This window comes from Nyctibius grandis, chromosome 1 (genome assembly GCF_013368605.1).
Source record: "Nyctibius grandis isolate bNycGra1 chromosome 1, bNycGra1.pri, whole genome shotgun sequence".
Taxonomy (NCBI): Eukaryota; Metazoa; Chordata; class Aves; order Nyctibiiformes; family Nyctibiidae; genus Nyctibius; species Nyctibius grandis.
In genome coordinates this window covers 1,687,754-1,704,276 of record NC_090658.1, presented here as the reverse complement: position 1 = coordinate 1,704,276, position 16,523 = coordinate 1,687,754, and the positions used below count along the sequence as shown (strand labels likewise).

General features: G+C 38.6%; 1 protein-coding gene across 6 annotated transcripts in view; it reads right to left on the bottom strand.

The window, feature by feature from the left end:
• EML6 (EMAP like 6) overlaps window positions 1-16,523 on the bottom strand; it is a 112,867-nt gene that overhangs the window by 26,748 nt on the left and 69,596 nt on the right. For all 6 annotated transcript variants that reach the window (XM_068402347.1, XM_068402355.1, XM_068402338.1 and 3 more), the window contains exons 17-27: window positions 16,362-16,462; window positions 14,308-14,510; window positions 12,770-12,881; window positions 11,909-12,036; window positions 10,391-10,532; window positions 9,046-9,198; window positions 8,643-8,774; window positions 6,808-6,896; window positions 6,036-6,212; window positions 5,724-5,925; window positions 5,368-5,494 (exon numbers count right to left, since the gene is read on the bottom strand). In XM_068402347.1, the coding sequence (XP_068258448.1) occupies window positions 5,368-5,494; window positions 5,724-5,925; window positions 6,036-6,212; window positions 6,808-6,896; window positions 8,643-8,774; window positions 9,046-9,198; window positions 10,391-10,532; window positions 11,909-12,036; window positions 12,770-12,881; window positions 14,308-14,510; window positions 16,362-16,462 (1,566 nt within the window). The remainder of the gene's footprint in view (window positions 1-5,367; window positions 5,495-5,723; window positions 5,926-6,035; window positions 6,213-6,807; window positions 6,897-8,642; window positions 8,775-9,045; window positions 9,199-10,390; window positions 10,533-11,908; window positions 12,037-12,769; window positions 12,882-14,307; window positions 14,511-16,361; window positions 16,463-16,523) is intronic.

Sequence of the window (16,523 nt, the reverse complement as noted above, 5' to 3'; positions counted from 1 at the left end):
CATTTAGGATGCGTTAACTTGACATAACGCTGTTGAGAAAGTCAAAGTGAATATTCCAAAGGACGCTACTCGTTCTCAAACAGTAGCTTTCTGCTGAAATAAGCCCAAAGTTCTTTTCTCCATCCCAGAGATGTGTTTTCCCAGATACATTTTGAATAGTTCCCACCCCCACAGAAATACAACACAGATTCACATTCAAAGCTTTTACACTGCACCCACAGAAGTGTGCGTGTAAAAGTGCACAAACAAATGTTGTAACCATATGTCTAATAATTCCGTTTATGGTACAAAGGCTTGTCCTCACCACTTGTGGGGGCTAATTTAAAAGCTTACATAATTCAGCTCGTGTTGTTTTAAAGAAATAATCAGAAGAATAATATTTGAAGAGAAAAAGATTCAACGTCTTAACCTTCTTTAACTTCCCATGTTTATCAGAACATATGATCACAAATGATGCATAATAACACAGGAACAGGCTCCGAGACACACAACTCAGGAGAGTGAGACAAGCCAGTGTGTTAGGAAAACAGAAAACCAGACAAACATGCTAATGCTGCTTTTGGTTTTGTACACGTTCAACCTGCTTTAAAGGGTTTTCCATCACCAGGTATATTACAAGAGTTGTCAGTTTATGTAGAGTCATGCAAACCAGACTAAATGAAAGCTGCAAACATAGGATATATGTTAGCGGTTAGTAGAATGCAAAATGCAAATATATCTTTGCCTTTTGTATTAGTAACATAAATACAGTCTTCACACAAGCTTGTTTTACTTCTTATAAATACAAAATATTAATTCTTTGCCAGTGAAAATGGTCCCAGTTCAAAAGTCAGCCCTTTTCTGTAATGCAGCACAATCCCTACGTGACACACGGTAGAGCTTACAATTGTCCTGGATTGTCTGGGACAGTCCCACCAGTGACCAAGTGGTCCCGTGGTGTGAGAGCACTGCTCTTGGAGCTCCCACACCGCGAGACTGCGCCTGCGGCCCCTCTCACGGGCACCCCGCTTCTGTGCCAGACAGGCAGAGCAAAGAAGAGGGTGCCAATCAGAGGAGCAGAAAAGGAAGAGAAAAATAAGGGTGGGTGAGGAGGACAGGAGGACAGACAGGGAAAGGGAGAAGGAGAAAAACAAGAAGGTTGGGGAGAGGAGAGAGAAACAACAATCAATTAATTATCTTAACCAAATGCACCGACTAATACAACCGCAAGACGTTTAAAAACTGTTCCTCAGCCTCATCTCTCCTGTTACTTTTCCATCCTAAAGCTGTAACTGCAGGCAGAGACAGTAAATCTTGGGTCCCCCACAAAAATACCAGGCCATGAGTTATTTAAATCCTGCAAGTAAAATCATGTAGCTTGTATGTTCCCCCAAGATATCTGCAGGATCATCATTATTTTCACTATGTAAATAAATGAGACAGGAAAATTACATCTGATAAAGGGCCTTCATCTTCTTTTCTAAGGAAAAACCTTAATAATATCCCCAATTTTGTTATATATAAGGTTTTTTTCCCTTTATAACCATTAAATTTCTCTGGCCAGTTTGCTTAGGGCCCCAATACTCTGGAGATCTGGGGAAGGACAGTATAATCTAGATTTCCTTTCTGTCTTGCTGGGACAAGAATTGCTGGCTCCTCTCTTTTGACAAAAAGACAGTAGAGTCTTTGTGTTCATTTGGAGGAGTCATTTGTGACCTGTCGAGTCCTTTCCAGAAGGGCAGTGTTTGGTGCAAAGCTTTCCCCTCGTAACCCGGCACTGCCTGGATCAGCTCTCAACCATGGACTTGCAACCGTTTCAGGAGACACGTGATGGTTCCTGAGATCAAACTCCTTCCGAATTGTGCAATTATTTATTTCTAGAGATGACGTACTTTGAGTTTTTCAGATCTGAATATTACAGAAGCAGAGAGTTCTGCAAGCTTATCCTAGCAAACACAGAGCTTAAAAGGATGGAACTGGAGCTATAATAAAGAGGAAAATAAACCAGACGTCTTCCTGATCCAAAACTGTCTCCTAGGTGTCACATAGTACTTTTGAAGCATATTTTTATTATATAAGCAGGAAAATAACTTGTTCAGCACCAATTCACCTTCTAATATTACTATTTAAAGAAAGAAACATGGTGAGCTTAAAGTCCTTGCCCCCAAGAAGCAGCTCAGAGCAACAGCCCCAGCCATTCCTCTTTCTTGATTGAGCTGGAAGCTTGTTTTTATCTCTTTTTTTTCTTTTCTTAATTTAAACTTTGTTTAATTATGGGTTTCTACTCACTCTACCTATGAATAAGTCACAATTTTTCCTTCCTCAGACACATAATGAAGATACAGCAAGCGGGGCATTTCAATATCACTTGTGGCCCTCTCACTCATCCCTGTGCACAGAGATTTCAAGACTCCACGTCCTGACGACCCGCTGATTTAGAACTTAGCTTTGCCTGAACACTGACGGTTGAGTACTCGTAGGCTTTTAATTTCATCTGGCTTGATCGGCTGTCACTTTTGACCCTTGCAGGTGCAAAGAAAAGTCAGCCCAGTGCTTTCAGGAAGCTTCTAGAATACGGTCAGACAAACCCTTCATTAGCTGCCGCATTCGTTTGTATTCTCAGAAACGGTGACATCTGGCACAGCTGTGAACCTGCCTCATAGTTCTTATGTCTTGTGAGAGAAGTCACCTTCACTCTGAAGCACTCATAATCGGGAGTGTCGAGATTCTGCATAAATTGTGCGCATATTGGTACAACTGCGGCCAAAAAGTGAAGTCTGACAATTGCAGTAGCCAACCTATTAATCTCATTTACGGTTGGACTCGATGATCCCTGAGGTCTCTTCCAACCTGTTTGATTCTGTGATTCTGTGATTTTACTGCACCCAAAACCCAGTACCTTTCCCAGCTTAAGGCCCTATCCCAGCACAACAGCCTCAAAACCTGCAGGTTTGCCTACATTTCACCATAACATTTCTGCTTCTTATTGTTTGACTATAAATTCTGGTAATTTATATTAATCCGATGAAGCAAGGGAAGTGAATATATCTTTGCCTAACAAGCTAGATATGAAAAGTATGAGATCTGTTGAGAAGTTTAACAGAACACAAATTCCAAATACCAAAGCTGCAATTATATTGAAGTAGCTGTAATTGAAAGAGGACATATAAAAAATGTGTAGAATACCTGTGACTCTAGCAGAAAAGATGGAAAGGAGAGCTGCAAGGGTTTATTTTTAGGCTATTGTAAAATGAAGAACAGAACTGTTGATTACATAGAGCCAGTAAGAAGAAAACAAGATATGGAGAATGTTAAAACCTTCCTTTTTTGCTCTCTTCGGCCTAGAACTTGTTACGGGATAGATTATTCCTTCAGACAGGCTACAGTATGCTATTTTCATGTACAGTTATCATGAAGAGACTATTATGGAAATCTGAGGCAACCTCACTGTGGAGGAGGTGCCTACCCATTTAATTCAGCCCACCAGCTACAAACAGAGTGGGTGGTGTGGAAACACTTGGGTGTAACTAGAGGAGCTTCCAGCTTCAGTGGTGCCTTGTAGTGTTGGACAGCACAAAGCACCTTTTCCCTGCATTACGGATTGCCAGTGCTAGTGACTGAGAATGTGGACAGACTCAAAAGTCAGGAACCTGAAGTGTACGTGGCGGACTGAGATACTCCTCTGAGAAGCAGGGTGCTTGCTCCCATCAGACAGCAGACCCATGGCCACGTCTCAGAGAAGGAAAGCTTCCCAGGGACCCAAAGGGAAATCACCCCAGGGTGACTTCCCCTCCTGGAGTGAAAATAGTGCTGAAAAGCTGCAGAAGAGACTCATGCTTATGCTCATATTGTTGGTAACTCACTGGTACAAAACACTTGTAATCCCAGCTTAATCGGTCAATTAAACTCACTCCACAGTTGCTTTTGCATCATCAAAGCAGAATAAAGCAGCTGGAAGGTGCAAGGGTTTCTGGTGTCAAACACCTGGCCATTGTACCATTGGCACTTGTTATTTCATGTGTAACAACAATTTAGCAGTATTCGCCCAAAATAGAATAAGTTGTTTCCTTTTTAAACTCCATCTCAGAACATTCATGTTTACTAGATAATTCACTATGTCTTTTTATAGAAAAATGGAGGAACAAAGACTTTATATGAGTGAATGAGAAAAGGGAAAGATATATCCTTAAAAGAAAGGGAAAAGAAACGGTTATGGTCCATCATTTTACTGAAAAAAAAAAATCACTAATCCTCCTGCTACATGTTTTTGTTAAAATGTTGTGGTGAAAAAATAAAAGGGGTGCAACGTTTTTCTTCTCACCTTTCACACCCATTCGTTCTCCTAATCAAATACCAAGTGCAAAATTATTAATTATTACTTTCTGTCCATGATGTTCAGCGCTGCATTCTTTGAGAGCTTTAAAAACATACACTAATTTATTTTTCAAAGGTCTGCATGAGATTAGGAAGTATTACAACTCCATTTTGGATCTTGCAAATCAGGACACCAAGGAGACTGAAAGCCAAAAATCTCTGTTACTAGTCCTGTTCTGGGTAAACTGAAGGGAAACAACTAAGCTTAAATTCTTTCTGTGGCTTAACCCACAGCCGTCCTTTTTGTCAGTGCCCAACATTGGGCAAAAGCAAGAACTCTCATGATAAAAGAATGACCACTTATAAAAAGGAATTCTATGAAGAGACCGCATGGACTCCCAGCTGAGTCCTCACCTGGATTCACAGGTGTAATTTACTGTTCCAGGCTACAAAGGGGAAGGTACTTTACTGGTTACAGATATCCCTGTTCTGTGCCAGCAGTCCTGTCCCAGTCAGGTTTTTACTCACCCACTCCCCCGGGTCTGTGTTTCACTGGACCTCACCCTCTATGCTTAGCTCTTACCTCTTTTCTTTACTGTCCTCTCCAACATTGTTCTTCTTCCAGTTTATTTTTTTTCAGAATAATTCAGCCTAAGGCCAACGTGTGGCATAGGAAATTTCAGCTTTAACAGTAACAACCTGACACAATTATAAGCAACTGAAAATCTTTCAATGAAAACATCACCAAAAGCCTTAACTGCAAAGTATTTACAAGCTCACCCTATCACAGACACCCCGCTGCAGACATATGTACAGCTACACATGCTAATTAGGAAAGAATATAACTCCTTATGTGAACAGCAGAAGAGAACACAACACTCACAGGTGTTTTACTTACATATACATATTTTTCTCCATCACATAACACGCTGTACCCTGTGAATACCATTTTAAATGTTATCTTGTGAATTTTAAAATTCCTGTCTTATTTCTAAGGACTAATTTTAGTTGAATGAAGAGAGATTCAGAAGAATGCAATGTACGTTTGGAACCGAATGCCTCTGTGTGACATACCTCTCTTCTACTGAAACTTCCTTCAGCTGTTGATGTGGTTTTGTCCCTTCCATTTCTCGGATGCTTACTGCATAGATCTTAGTGGTATAGTCAATTGCTTTTTCTCGTGCAACATCACTATCATAACCTTAGGAAAATAAAACATAAAATAAACCAAACTACCCTTGTTTCACAGTGGAAGAGTAGAAAACAATAAGATCTCCACCAATAAAAGGAAGGAGACAAATCCTACCAAGCTCTGCCTACACTGAACTTCAGCACGTGAAAGTTTCTTGCCCACTTCAATTTAAATGCCTGTGTGAATCTCTGTGGAACAAAGACTAAATTAAAGACGTGTTTTATACAATCCTTCTTACCTCCATCTTCTTCTGCATCCGTGTCTGATTCTTCACTATCAACCAGCTTACTCTCCTGAATGCCCAAAAATTCTCTGGTCCAGATCATCAGAGCTGTATCAGCACCACCTACAGTCAGCAGCACAGAATCATTGTGCAACCACCGCACGTTGGTCACCTGGGCGCTGTGACCCACATACTTCTTGAATTTTGCATGCTGGCCCTGTAGCACAAAGAATTCACATATTAGCAGTCTGACATACTGCAAACAGTCTCTTCCTTAATTCCTTTGCTTGTGCACTTTCTAGTCACAGAAATAAACACACTCATTACCTTCACTGGATATGAAAATAGCTTCACAAAACCAAAATCATCTCCCGTAGCTAGTAGTGTTCTGTCTTTTGTAAGACTGGCTGCATTTACAACGGTGACATCGCTGTGCATGGGCCAAATTCCTTCACAAGTAGGACCAAGAACACACGTCCAGGTGTCCCACTCAATCTTCTCTATCTGCAATCAAAATTTCCCCAGAAGAAGTCACCTTTATACATACCAAATACACACTGGTTTCATGCCTATATTTTTCTATGTTTGATATTAACTTTTTTTTTTTAGTGTATATAGAAACTGGTCACTGTTTCCAGCTTGTTAATAAAAAGTGCATATCTTCATCAAAAGGCTTAAAACTTTAAACATTCCTGCTTGGATACAAATCTCCTAAAAGATTTTCTGAGGAGCTAAACATTGGCAGTTTTGTAGAAGAATTGTGTGTCACAAATAACCAACGTAAGTAAAAGCCAGGTCATGCTGTTCAAAGGTGGTTTATAACATGTATGCACACTGATTGCACAGAAACCAGGGGACTGGTCAGGAAAGGGGACGATGGGAAATGACTGCTATTAAACAACAATAAATTTAGAGATACAAACAGAAACTTGCGAATTCTACCGTTTACAAGTGCTAGGAAAGACACTATACAGAATGATTAAATAATTCTAATTTTTAAAAGGAAAAAATACAACATTTGAAGACAAAATATGCTAATTTTCAACAATCCAGAAAAATTACTTTCACAGTAAAAAAATCCAGGAAGCATAATACATACCTCAGCAATTCTTATAATATGCCTTTTCCCCCTTGGTGCTTCAAAAAATAGTTGTTCTTTGGCACCAGAATTGACTTGCAATAACTTTCCTGGATACAAAATAAGAGTATATTATGAATCTTATTCATTATTATGAATATTATGAACTTTCTTTGGATAGAGTGAAGAGATTTCTGGGGGTAAGCTCTGAAATTATCCTCCAGAGAGTTATTCATAGCACAAGTAAAACAGATGCTTAGAATCACTCTCGTAAGACTCCTGTACTCCTGATTCACTGCAGAAGTAATATTTTAAATACCATCCAACATCCTTAACAAATTACAGTCTTGCAGCAAATCACTTTCTTCTGGTAAGAAGTATTTTGCTTGTGTTTTCATCATCATTACAATGGAAAGTAAAAAAAAATAAATGTGTATGCTATTAATTTTCATAACAATTTTGCAAGGCAGCTTTGCCAAAAGTTAAAAACTTTGTAAGGTCCTGTCTCTTCTGCACTGCCTAACTGGCATATAGTCCAGCTACACACCAAACTGCCCATGAATATGAAGTTTACCATACCCACACAAATGCTGTGATATTATGAAGATAATCCTGTATGTGATTGATAGTACATTAGCAAGTACTTGTGCATGAAGAAGCAAAAAATGCTTTCAAATTAAGTTTTAGAATATTTCTGATATAAGAAAATTAAGGCATTTTCTGAATTTTTTGGCTTATAACAACTATACCAGTGTAAGAAATCCTGTGGGGATTTATTAAAATAAATACTGCTTTATTAAAAGCAGTTCTACAGTATCTACACTGCATAACTGCCAGGGAAAGCACTCTTAGTGAGAACCACTGGATTACATTATCAATGGATATGAACTAGTGCAGTTCCAATGCTGTGTTTTGACTGGGCATCTTGCCCTGTGTGACATGAGCTATATACAGTCTGTTGGAATCACTGGCAACAAGAAGGGCAATATGGGACTATAGTAGTACCATGCCCTTCCTATCTGACCTGTGTAAGACAGGGTATACAATTTAGTACATTAATCCTTTACAGCTAGAAGTTCAGTTAGGGTTTCCAATAAATACCATTAAGGACACAAAGAATTTTCAGTTTTCTTTTACTTGATGTCTGCACATGTAACACAGCCAAGAACTGGCTACTACAGATATACAGGTAGTATCAGCCAAATTGGCATTATTATGTGTACAACCATCAGCAGTCAGACGATGAGGGCTGTCAGCAGGCACACGGTGCCAGCTCTGCTGCGGCACGGCTTACTAGCTCAAGGATGGCACCCAGACCTGACCGCGTTCTGAAAGGAGCTTGGCTCCTGCTGGCACCACACTTGGGACTAGCACAACAGGGGAAGCAGGGCTCAGACACACAGGTGGTTCCACATAGGATCATATTAGGTCCAGGAAGGCTTATCTGCACAAGCTCATTATCAATCCTGCTAGACTTAATTAGTTGTGACAATAACGCGCTCTAACTTCATTGCCATGATTGCCACGTAATGCTCAGCAAAGAAGAAAGGAAATTGGACGTGAAAGGTGGGAAAGAAAAATGTGCCACACGTTACGAAACTATAAAAAGAACAGGGCAAAGCAAAGCAATATTAGGCTCATAAGTGACATTTGAGTCATGTGTTGCCAGCAGTGAAGTACCATGTCTCTGGTGAGGATGAATTCCACCAGCCAACGTAACTGCACTGAACCCATGTGGTGCTTGGATGTTGAAAAATCACTTGCATTAGTAGTCTATCTTAACAGGTACGAGAACAGTTTTCTGATATTCTGTTTTACAGGCATTTTAAATCTGTTTCTCTGGTCAAATATTTTACCTCTCGAGTCCCAGTCGATATGCGTGATATAGCTAGAGGCACCTTTACAAATGCCAACTCTTTTGCTGGTAAGGACGTTGTAAATATCTACAAAATTATCATGGGAAGCCACAGCCAGGTACTTTCCTGATTCTGCAAAGAAGAGACACGGAGGTTATTAAAGGTGCACATGTTATAATTATTATTGTTATGCATTTTTACTGCTGTAGCACATCCAAAGGCACTACGTAAGGGCTGGGCCCCATTATTCTAGGCTGCAGAGAACCTACAGAATTCCAAAGTATTTAAATGCATGGAGCACATATAAAGCCAGTCTGCCTTCTGAACATTCAATCTTACGTCTAGAGGAGAAAAACAAACTCCAAGATAAACACTGCCCTTTCACTTCATCACCTGGTTATACCTCGTGAAAACTTTATATCTGAGATCATTTCCTTTCTGTGGTGAAAAGAGACCATATCTTCAACAGTGTCAGCATTTACCACCAGAAAACTCCCATCGTTCAACCCTACAGCCAAGGCTTTCCCATCAGGAGAAAAGGCACAGCACCGTCCACCTGCAAAAGACAATGGAAAGGACTATCTTAAGGCTTACAAACTCAGGACTGAGAAAACCATCAGTAAACTGCAACTGAAAGGTTTTTACAGCAAGTATATACTTTTAAAATAGATTTGTTATTTATTAAAACAAATATGTGACATGAGGCTATGATTAGTGTTTTACTGAATGGGAATGTACCCTCTACAGGCTGTTCTTGAGTTGACAATGGTGAGTTGATCAGTCTTGAAATGGGTTTAGGTGCAAATACCACCTTCCAACTACGTTCTAAACACACCAATGACTGGGGGGGGGTGGGGAGAAAAAACCCCAAACCATGCAGAAAGGAAATCCAGATGAAAAATTGAAAGACTCATTACGGGTGGCATAATTACATGACTTTCAGGGATATTACACTTGAAAGCTTCTTCATTATGACTGAATAATGGTTCCTTTCAGGTGGAGCACATTTAAAACAGAGATGTACTACACTTCCTCCACTTACTTTTTGCCTCAACATTATTTCTGACCTCACTCTCTCATACAGCTATCCTCATCCATCCCTGAGTTCACCTCTCCAAAACATTTGACTCTGTTTTCCCTCAGCCAGTTAGAGTTCCTGTGCTCTGGATCTGTCACTGAAAAGGAAGCATGTTGAATTTATACCATAAAACTTCCTGAAGGATATGAATGAGTAAACTAAGAGTAACTTTGAGAAGGCAGCATTTCAACATAGCTCATCTACTTCTACACAGAGGAGAGGGCAGGAAAACTGTTCATTTTCGGAGAAGCTGGTGTAACATGTGAAGTTCATATTGCCACTGAAGGCTGATTGTGCCAACATGCAGAAAATTTTACATTTCTATTTATAAGGAAACTTTTTAATGGCAGCAACAAATATGCTGGCCTTAGGTATTCTTAGGAAGGAAAATGATTCTGAGGTCAACTCATTCCCCTTGGAATCAGAGGAAAATAGATTAAAGTTCATTTTGTATTCATTACAATAGATTATAATCCTTTTTCTTTCTACCCTTTTCATGGACTTGACACATGCCAAAGACAATTTACTTCCTATGCTTCCAATTTCTTAATGACTGTGTCCTCTTCCTACCTAATTAGTGCCTGTGATACGCACTGAAAGCAAAGATGGAACTGTTACAGAAATAGAGCAGTGTCATTACTGTCACAGGGTATGGCCAAATGAGAATTACCTTTCTTGAGTTTCCTCACTGCCAGCATGCGGTGCTGGGATGAAAGTTCCCAGATCCGTAGTGTTTTATCATCACTCACTGTTGCACAGACAGGCAAGAGAGGATGAGCTGCCAAGCCCCAGACTTCTCCTTCCATATGTCCCTAAAGGAGAGCATTTAATATAAGAGAAAATAATGCATTTGGGTCTATGTTGTATGTTCTAGCACTTGCCCTGCCTCCTTTTACAAGTCTCAGGCAATAAGGCTTTCACTATGTCCTCTCAAAAATTTTCTACATTCAAAGAGACCTGAATGTCTGGTCTGTTTCCTCTGATAAACATCTAAGATACACTCTTCAGTAGTCTCCTTCACTAATACTAGCTGCAATTCCTGTTCTTTCAATGCTCCCTCTTCCAGCCTTGAAATGAACAGGGAATAGTTATGCCCCAAACAGGACTTCATCCTGAAATCCTAATATGGGCTAATCTCTCTGCAAGGTTTATGTGATTTTTTAGATCCTGGACAACTTGTTTGCCCAACATACACATACTTAGTTCTTTTAATCTTTCCTCAGAACTCAGTTTTCAGACTTTTTAATCACTCTTCTACATTTCCCTCAACTTGCACACAGCTTGCTGGCACTGCATTTCAAAGGTAAATAATTTCTTACTATTCACAATCCGGATTTCAGTTTGGTACCTGGCATTTTTGTTGAGATGGAAAAATACCACTAAAAGAAAAAGGGGAGGAACTGTATGACATCTTGCTTACACCTTATGTATTTTCTCTTTTGGCTCAAGTTGATGCATGCACGCATGTAATTTAAGCTGGATCACAATTATAACACTTTATCAGAAAACTCACAGCAATCAGGTAATTTTAAGGTAATTTTACTATCTTGCAAACTTACTATTCATGTGAAGGGAACTATATTAGAATGAGATTCCAATTCCATATTAGTGAATGCATGAAATAATTTATAAAATACAACTTTGCACATCTAGGTTAGTAAGGCTGTCATGCAGGCAATACAAATAAGCAAAGTTCTTTGTGTATTTCAAAAAGAGAGATCTTTATGTTTTGCAACACATGCAATGACAACTGCGTGCCACTGTAGAAAGCTGTCATAACTCTCAAACAAATTTTTCACAAATTAAAGTATAGGATCCTTCAGAATAGACTATATTATTTCAGTAAAAGCAAATAAATGGAACCACGCTGTCAAAATAAAATAAATTGTGTTAGCTCTACTCTTCATTTTTCATGTTTATGTTGGGTCATAAACTAAAATGTCTAAAAAATTCATAAAAAGTCTCATCAGCCTTTGAACTTAACTGAGTGTTTGTTTTACCTTCAGAATCTGTAATCCACAGTGAATCTCAAAGTCATTTACATAAGAAAGCATCAGCTTCTGCCTGAGCAAGGGAACGAAGGGTGGCCAACAGGATTAATGAAAACTGAATGAAAATGACTAGGAAAATCTTATAATGTCTTGTATTTCTACAGGGAATATTTTGATATGGAAGATCCATACAATACCTGGACAAGTAGAGTCATAGGACCACTTTTATCAATTTCAAGTATCTCTCCATTTTTAGTTCCCACTAGTATATGCCCATGTCCTAGACTGATGGCTCGAATAGAGGGATTGTCTTCTAAAAGTAAACCTGAAGAATACAAAGATATTAATTTTAGGGTTTTATTGTGAAATCAAAAAGAGCTTCATACAACCTATAATTTATACCACTTATATAATCTATAATTAAAAGCCGTTTAAAGTCATGAAACTTGAGATACACTTGCCTGATCAAACTACTAGATAATCCACAGATTTAATTAATAGTTCAAAAGAGGGAAAGCTTCTGCTAGTCTGTGCTGTGGCAATACCAAGATCGACATGTGACTGCTTTAACAGTGACAGTGTATAAGGGGTTCAGATGCTCCAGCAACATGGACATTAATTCTGTGATTATCTGTGAATATCACGTTACAGACTTCCATTCTGATGCCTGCAGAAGTAGAACTTAACAGGTCTTTCAAACTCACAGGGACCCTGGTCTCACTACGTGAAATTTGGCCAGCTGAGGAAGCTGGCTGCTAAACAGAACAGAGTTTGGAACAGCCAGACTCACAGGCTTGTGACATTTCTTTTTAAAATCATTTCTGCAGTGAAAACAAAGCCAAATGTCACAGAATAGAAGAAGAAATAGCAGACCCAACTGTAAATGGCAAAGATTGCGTGAAATACAATTTCAATCAATCAAAACAGAAAATTGCAGCAGAGTAGTACGTAGTATATTGCTGTTCCCTTTGTGTTCTGGTAAGATTTGACACCTATTACTGACATTTTACCAGCCTTCACGCATATAGCCCTTATTAAAACACACCGAAAAACATTACCTTTAGAACTAGCAGATAGCACTGCTCTTTTAATAGCGTACGTCTTCAGGCATCTTTCAAACATATCGTCCCAAAGGGCCACAATCCCATCTTTCCCACCAGTTACAAAGCCCTGCATGATCACAGTACGAAAACAGACACAAATGTCAGCACTCATGTTAATAAATAAGAGGTTTTTTTTATTAACTCATGTTAATATTTAAGAAAACATGTCCAAAGGCAGTATAATTCTCCCCTGCATTTTATTCATGTCTCCAATTAAAAATATTGGAGCCTATACCCATGAGGAACAAAATATAAGGGGAGAAGATTTAGAGAGTTGCTTTTCTAGGGTTATAAAGACTTACAACCATGCAGAGTGCATACTATTGTAAATAGTAATGCTGAACCACAACATTTCTCTGCATGTGGAAATAAGCTACGGGAAGATACGTGCTTCATCCTATGAAGAGGCAGCAGTTGGCACTAAGAGCTTCTCAAGTTATTCCAAATTCAATGGACTTCAGAGAAGCTTCAAACTGAGTTCTAAGAATGCACAGGGACCAATTCTTTGATTAATTCCCTTGGTAGATTCTCTTTATCTGTGCCAAGTGAGTGCAAAACACAGCATAAATAACTAACCAACAAAAGGCTAAGTGAAGGGGATGTTCAGAAGATAGAGTGCCCAGATCAAATAGAAAAATTGACAGAAAAGCTAGGAACAATCAATTAAGGCCAGAAAGGATTGAGCCACAGGGATCTTAACTGACTTTGATATATAAAAATGTTAATAGTTAATATTCTTCTTTTCGTGCTATACTTTTAAAGTTGAAACTGTAATCTCAAAATGGATATTCAATTATCAACATCTTCAAATTGCCAGTGGATTTCAAGTGGCAAAACTTTGCCCCAACCTCATTTATATATTTTGCCATAGTTTCTTTTAAAGTTTTACTGACGCAACTGAAGGAAAATACTTTTGACATCTAGAACAATTAACTCAGAAAAACAAAACCTTTGAATATTTGAAGTCTTGCTTGCTTAAGATGCAGTGATAGCATTATTAAAAAAACTCATATTTCATATTTTGGAAACTGCTAATGCAAAAATATTTTTTGGATCAGGTTGAAGAGATCATGAATATCACCTGTTACTTTTCTGTGGTTTACAAATATGAAAATGACATGCAGGAGCACAGTGAGAAATAAATCCTGCATGTTTAGATGTCAAAAGCTATTGGTCAGGTAACAAGCACGTATTATCTAGTGCTTAAAAATACACACCTATTAAATAACAGAACTCATTAATATCGGTTTTGGGATTTTAATCACATTCAGATTGGTCCAGTGCAACTTGTTTTCTGCTATGGTTTTGTTTATTAAAGCACCTTCAATGTTAGTGCAACGTAGAACTTATGTGCTGTAGAACAATGTACTGCTTACATACACATGTACAAAACCTGAGTGACTTCGTTGGAAGGTATGTTAGTTATACACTTCTGAAATCCAGTATTGCAAAAAAATAATACAGATTAATAGATCACATAAGACGATAAATACCTTATCCAGTGCATGCATGGCAAATACAGGTCCATCGTGGGCTTTCATTGTCTTAAGCAACAGGGTATCCTTCCAGATATAAATGTCTCCAGTAGCAGCACCAGAGAAAACTAGATCTTCTATGCGCCCATATGAAACGCTCATCATAGTTTCCAGTTTTCCAGTAGTTCCAAAGGTTCCTCGTTTTGATGTAAAGCCTCCACCTGCAATACAAACCAAAGGAAGGCTTTTTACAGTTTGGCTCATAGCCATAGTGCTGTAAAGGACAAGTGTCTTGACCTCATCATCTCCTGTGATTGCCTAAAACATGGTAGATAATAGAAATACTGAAAACACAGTGCACAGGGGAAAAATATAATAAAAGAAACCCAATCTAGTAGCAACAGTTTTGAAGCAGTACAGGCTCTATTTTTCAGATTGATATTTCCAAGTGAGGAATTGTTGAAGAATTAATACAATGGCTGGCAGAATATTTTTTGCGCAGAACAGCCTGCCAAGCTCCTGCCAAGCTTTTTCTCTTTAGAGGTGACCACATGAGATACAAGAGGTTTGTTTTAGTTGTCCACTGGCCACCTGACAAGTTGACAGCAGTTCTGCAGAATAAAAGGCAGGATTTGCTCCTCTTCTGACTGTCAGAGAACCAAAGTGGCACAGCCTTACTCTGGTTGAGAAAGCAGAAGTAGCCATATGCACCCACGAATTGAGTGCTTATAGACAAAAATACACAGACAATAACAAAATAATATAGACAGTGGTGTCCTGCCCAGTTAACACCAGACCGATAATCCCAGTTCCACTGAGCAAACCTGTATTCAAAGTGTACGAATTTTTTTTGCAAAGAGACTATTCTTGGAGTAAGATACTGCTTAATGCAAATTCCTGTAACAGAAATTGCCAAACAGCAATGGAAGTCTCTTCAATTACTACAAAAATAACCCAAACATAAAAATGCAGAAAAAAAAATGTAATTTTTAACCTGAGAGCACCTGAACAACCTCAATGCTGTAAAGTATAGTGTAAGTATAGGAATGTCTTAAAACTATCTAATTTTGAGTTGTCTTGAGTTCTATTTTTAGCTGCCCTCGTGCCACCTACCTTTGCTGAATCTTACACACAGAGGGTACTCTCTGAGATCTTCTTACCAAGTACTCGTGTAGTATGTATATGATTAAAAGTTATGAAGAACAAAAAATCCAGTCCTGAATAAAAAATAGCCTCAATCAGAATCAGCTTTGCTGTCCTTCTCAGTTTGACAGGACAGTCTAGATTGATAGCTACTTCCCATTCGGAATATTTTTCTTGTTAGTTTGCAGAATCTTATCCTGGTTTTAAATAATGGAAAACTCATTTTCATTCTTTATTATTTAGAAAAGGAAAAAAAATTCCCATGTCATACAAAAAAAAATATATTCCCTTGATTCTGGTGATACCACATCATGATTTTTAGCCTAATGGGTAAACCAGAAATTACTATAACTGAACTTCTGCAGAATACCTGGTTCTTTATTTCTTTTCTGTTTTGCCCAGAAACATATTTTAAGGTCCATCCTCAAACCTACATTTCCAGCCTGGCACCTTGAACCATGTGCTTCCATCTCTGCAAGTCACGTCTGCTGACTGAAAAACAGCTCTGTCTTGAAACTGAAGGATTGCTGCAGTGTTCCCTCAGGACCTGACGTGCAAACACGACCATTTTCAGCAGTGTGCCAGAGGTGCCGAAGACTCTTAGCTACCAGCTGGCATTTTCACAACAAGGGCCATAATCCGCCTAAGGAAATTACAGGACTGCATGTTTTCTGAGAGCCAAGGATGCCTGTTCAGGAGAAACCCCTAATAGTATGACTTGAGTTAAAAAACAATCAGCTGGAAATGGCTTCCAAAGAGAAAGGAGTATTGTGACATTTACTGAGTCAGAGGTAGGTTTTCACCCTTTCAGTATTTTGGTAACTAGAAAATTGCTTTACAAATATAACAAATTCTTAAACTGAGAACATGATGTTCCTGAGTTAAAAATACATACATTCTCAAATAAATTAAAGTATTCAATACAGTACCTGTTTGCTGCCAAAATTTGATATGCTTCATCCCAACTGTGACTAGTTTGTCTACGTGATGCGGATTACACTTCACTACAAATATTTTCTCTTTGTGACCCCTGCAATAAAAACAAAAATTAAAAAACACAGTAAGGGATGACTTAACATTCCGAACTAAAT